At 35.0% G+C, this 5,371-nt stretch overlaps 1 protein-coding gene across 1 annotated transcript in view; it reads right to left on the reverse strand.

The window, feature by feature from the left end:
• Nucleotides 1-5,371, reverse strand: part of Smp_212350 (hypothetical protein) — a gene marked incomplete at both ends in the record, with an annotated part of 84,431 nt that overhangs the window by 3,825 nt on the left and 75,235 nt on the right. Inside the window, one exon of the mRNA XM_018798622.1 lies at nucleotides 3,799-3,901. Within this exon, the coding sequence (XP_018653545.1) occupies nucleotides 3,799-3,901 (103 nt within the window). The remainder of the gene's footprint in view (nucleotides 1-3,798; nucleotides 3,902-5,371) is intronic.

Here is a 5,371-nt window from a genome sequence, read left to right on the forward strand (position 1 = left end):
TCCTCAGCAGTGCGCATCCAGTGCTTCCAGGTTTTCGATGGTGGTCTAGCTTCAATTGACTCATGATTTCAACTATGAAAAAATTATAATTTTGTTGCATAATTACTTGGTAGCTAGATTACTATATCTAGGTATTCCATTTTATCGTAAGCTTTTGTTTGACCCACTAACTATTGTTGTACCATTTATTATTTTTAACCTGTTCCCAGTCTATTACCCAGTCTCCCCAATTCACAGCCACTTATGGCTTGTCTATGTATAATTGTGATTATTTTTTCATTTTGTGGTGCGATGTGGTGGTATGGTATGTCGGTAGATAAATCATGTCTTTTGGAAATATGAATAAAGTTGAGACTGGTTGTCTTTTTTGAACTCGAAGCAGGGCACCGAGAGAAGCTAGCGAACAGTGAACTGATAAGAACCTGATTCTTGAATCAAGGTCAGTAGTGCTGGTTGGATGTGTAAGTTGCCAAATCAGAAACATCAAAACCGAGAGTAAATAGTAGACGTAAAATCGACCAAATTTGAATCAGCATTCTGATCAGTGATTTGACACGTAATTTTGGTCTGCTGGGCCTCAAGACATAACATAGTATTAATCACACATATTGCTTTTACAATATCTTATGAATGTCCTATAGTACATGTACACTTAGGGCAAAAGGGAGGTTATATCATCAGACTTGTTTTATGGAAGGGGATCGTTGTTACAGATCCAAGTAACCAAGTCGCCCACGCTCAACATTAGTTGCTATTTTATTTAGAAACTAATCCACACAGAAAATTGACACACATTACTTAATTTATATGCCTATATTCCAACATCACCTGGCAGTTCTCCTGAATGAATTATGTAAGCACCTGGCGAAAATTGAAACAATATTGAAGAAATATCTTGTAACGTGTTTATCAGTAAATATTAATCATGATAGCATAAGCAAAGATGGACAGTGGCTAGCAGTGGAATCCAGTTTGACGTGCGTTTCGCCCTATTTGGGACTCGTCAGCTGGATGTTCCTGCATCTCAGAGTTGATGTTCACTCTGGCACTCGAACCTAGTACCGTTCGCTTCAAACGCCATCACGTTATCCACTTAGCTACTGAGTCCTGATAGCCACTTGCTTGTGCAATGGGGTGAAGTTTGAATTCACTTGGTATTGTTTGTTTGAATTTTCTCATGATACTAGTATGCGTGAATAATTTATAAATTTAATTACCGAGGTTCCAGTAAATATTTATGACCAGTAGAATTAGACTGTGTTGGATGTGGGGTGGTTACCTACTGAAGGCAATGGAAGATGGTTGTGCTATAACTGGAATTCATGGAAGTCCAACACTGAAATTCAGTGGTCTAGAAGTCAAGCCCTCGTTGCAAGACCGAAGATCCCGAATTCAATCCTCGATGGGGTCATGGATCCTCACTCTTGAGCAATGCCATAATATGACGAAACAACTATCCTAGTTTCCAACGGATCCATAACTTCGGGTCGGTCCGTGACGTCAATAATAATCATCTTTATTCTAAACATTTCAATTGACTAGTGTTTACCTACTCATAAGTAGTTAGCGTAAAACATCATCATCTAAATAAGATGACAAACTAACCGTATTTTATAATAAATTGAAAAATAAACATTAGCTTACTTGATGTTTACCTCCAGTGCCATTGGGATACCAACGTCTGTCAAAGAAGAGGAAATTTTAAAAAAAGTTACAGACAGACTACACAGGAGTACAAGCAAGATGATAATGATAATGTTCTATTATTTTAAGAGAGCAAATATAAAACTTTAACACATGTAAAGTTCAGGACTTAAGATCTGTGGTTAGAATTTAGGATTGAGATAGGATTTTTCCGTCAGTCTTTATTGTATCATTATATTTCAAGTTCATTACAAGCCTTAAGGATATCAGGTTTCTCTAATACAACGGGTTCTATGGTGTAAATCGATAACATCAACTAGTACACAAAACTTGATCGCTAACACAAGAAGGAAAAGACGGAAAAGTTGAAAATCGAAGCTGAGTAAACAGAAACAAAACGGAATGGTATGGTAACGAAAATATGACTTTCAAATATACAGACATCTTAGCGAACTAAAATTGATGGTAATCAATTAGCTGAAGGCAAAGCTCTTGAGAAAAGTTGAATTAGGAAAAGAGACACTTGTGATTACCATTTCTAATAAGATCTTAGTAATGTTAACAAATTTGAAGTAACCATTTCACCACTTGCTTTAGCAGTAATGTAAATTGTAGTTCTAACAGTAAATTTCAAACGGAGTATGTTTATTCTAACCGCAAATTCTAATTTCAAGGACTCAGTCACAAACAACATAGCAGCCTGTTATATATAAAGTTTAAGTGAAAATACCACATCAGCACACCGAGATAAAATCAACAAGAGAAATCCCAGAATAGTAGAGATCCTAAAATTAATTGTGGCGGTAGAAAACATGAGGCACAGGCAGTGATTAAAGAAGAAATAATGTCATTGAAATCCTCAACCTATCTAAATTGGACAATTGTTGCAAACCTAGAAGCACTCGACGGCTGTTTTATCCTGGTTTGGGACTCCCCAGCAGTACACATCCATGACCCTGCAAGTGTGAATCGGACTAATGACGGTCAGTCTCCCAAGAGAACAGTTCGATTCACGCGTGAGGAGTCGTGGATTTGCACTTCTAGTGAAGAGCCCCATACTAAAGCCAGACGGTGTCTAGTGATTGCAGGCTTTCAATAGTTGTCTAACTTAGATCAATTCAGGACTTCAATCATATCCACCAATCTCCGCAATCCTATATTTACAAGAAATAAGTAATTTATGAAATGAATAAAAGTATGTGGAAATTTAAAAACTCAAAATCCAAGGGAGTGGAAAGAAAGAGTGAATACATCAATATCATTGAGATAGACACTGAATCATTTCATCCAACTTCTTCAACCTAGTAATCTTCACCTAGCAACATGATCAAGTTGTAGTGATATTAAATCTTAGTTTGGTTGTCCAACTTTCTTCCAGAATACTCTTGCACAAGTAAACATCAGGCATCAAGGTAGATGATTGATAATCATAAGTAAAAGATATCTTAATCACATCAGTCGATTAAAATTCTTTTACACTTAAGCAACTGATTTATCATATTTACCAAGTATCCTAAACATAACTTGAAAAAAAGGAATAGAATTATATTAACTATGTAATAAATGATGGAATATAAAAAATGTAGTTGAGATCATGAGTTACTTGAAACCAGACCACCATAGAAAACCTGGAAGTACTGGAAGGCCGTTTAGTCCTATTATGGGACTCCTCAGCAGTGCGCATCCACGATCCCTCCTCACGACATTCGAACCCAAGACTTACCAGTCTCGCGCGCGAGCGCTTAACCACTGGACCACTGAGCCGGCATCCAATGGTGTTAATGTTTAACTTCAACTGATCCACGAAATTGAGAGACACATCCACCATTGTCTTCAGTGAGTTACTATCTCCCAACAGACCTGGTTGGACTCCACTGGTCAGTGCTTTTCACTAGAACTTTAAGAAATACCTCTTGAAGCCAGCCCCACAATAGGAAGAAACAGTCGTCCAGTGCCTCCAGGTTTTCCATGATGGTCTAGCTTCAATTGACTTATGATTTCAACCATATAAAAAATATTTATTTATTTATTTATTTATTTAAATACGTAAATAATGGTACAAGGGGAGCACCAGATTGAAGTAACTCACTGATGTGTGGGCGAGAATGACAATGATTGGTTGTCTTTATGAGTCAGATATGTCGATAGTGTGACAGGTGTTATATGTGTTATATATTCTCCTATCCGGACTGTTATTGATTGACTGTTCCTTATTGTTGGATTGTGTCGGATTTTGAGGTGAAAATATATTGATGTTCTAGTCAGGCTAATCTCGTGTTCTTGATCTGAGTTGTGTGTTGAAGTCCTGTAGAATAGACACTGGGTGTGAAATCTAGTGTAGATATTCGTCTAAGGTAAATTAACGTTCCATATACGTGTAAAAAGTGAAAAGACTGCTATAACAAGAAACACTAGTGCTATAACAAGTATCCTATTGTTTATAACACTCACATTATTAAATAATACCAGGAATAAAATACTCAATGATACCGTTAAGATCTATCAAGTAAAAATTGACTAATTAATAGACGATGGTTATACAATTGTAACATAAATATATATATAAGAATAATAAACATATAATAAGCCGGAACTAAACGCTACAAAATAATAATTATATTATATATATATATATAAAGGAAGAAACAAGACTTTCCAAAATAAATAAAACATATACATAGATACACGCACACACACACTATGTTACTCTCTCTCTCTCTCTCTCCCTTTTTATAAAATAAAAATCAGTCCTTAAATCGATAATCTTGTCTGAAAATCAGCTATCATAATAACAATTAATCAATATGATGTCACAGTTTAACCCATAAATAGTCTATACTATACTATACATGAATGAATGTATATAAGTGTGTACCTAAAACACATCCACTCTCTCTCTCTTTCACTCTCTAATTCTCTTAAACAAACACATAGATATATATAGAGGGAGAGGGAGAGAGAAAGAAAACATAGACAGTGAAAAATAGAATAAAGAGATTAGTAAAGTAAATAGTGAGTTCGAGAGAGAGAGAGAGAGAGGGAGAGAGTGGAAGATAATAATGAAGACAAATTAAAACTGGCTAGAATCAAGGAAGAATGTATGTAGTGTATGTATGGACTGTATACATTTATATACTTCCAAAAAAAATAAATCAATAAATAGGTAAATAAACAAACAAACAAATAGATAAACAGACAAACAAACAAACAAAGGAAGTGAGAAGAGAAGAGGATATATATAATAGAATAAGAAATGACAGACCAGCTGTTGTATTATTCCTAACACGAAAGAATACTAATACTAATTTTAATAATAATAATAAGCTGAAGAAGAAGAAGAAGAAGGATGACGATAGAATCAATGGTGGAAAATAGTAGACAAGATTAGTACAATCGTCTAGACGTCTGTGTATGTATATGTATGTATACATAGTTTACCCTTGTGTACATGTGTGTGTAGGTAGGTAGGTATGAATCTTTAAGGGTTGTTTTCTCCTAGTTTATTATTATTATTATTATTATCATTTACTTTGCTCAAGGACATAGAAACACACACGCACCTACATATGCACAACACAAACAAACAAACATTAAATTCAAATAGGCCTAGTGATAAATATTGAAATTCACTTTAGTTTAAAATCCAATTAAAGAATAATAAACAAAATGAACGAAACAAAAATGTGTATATTTAATAGAGACGTTTTTTTTTGGGGGGGGGGGGGGG

This window comes from Schistosoma mansoni, chromosome 7 (assembly GCF_000237925.1).
Source record: "Schistosoma mansoni strain Puerto Rico chromosome 7, complete genome".
NCBI lineage: Eukaryota > Metazoa > Platyhelminthes > Trematoda > Strigeidida > Schistosomatidae > Schistosoma > Schistosoma mansoni.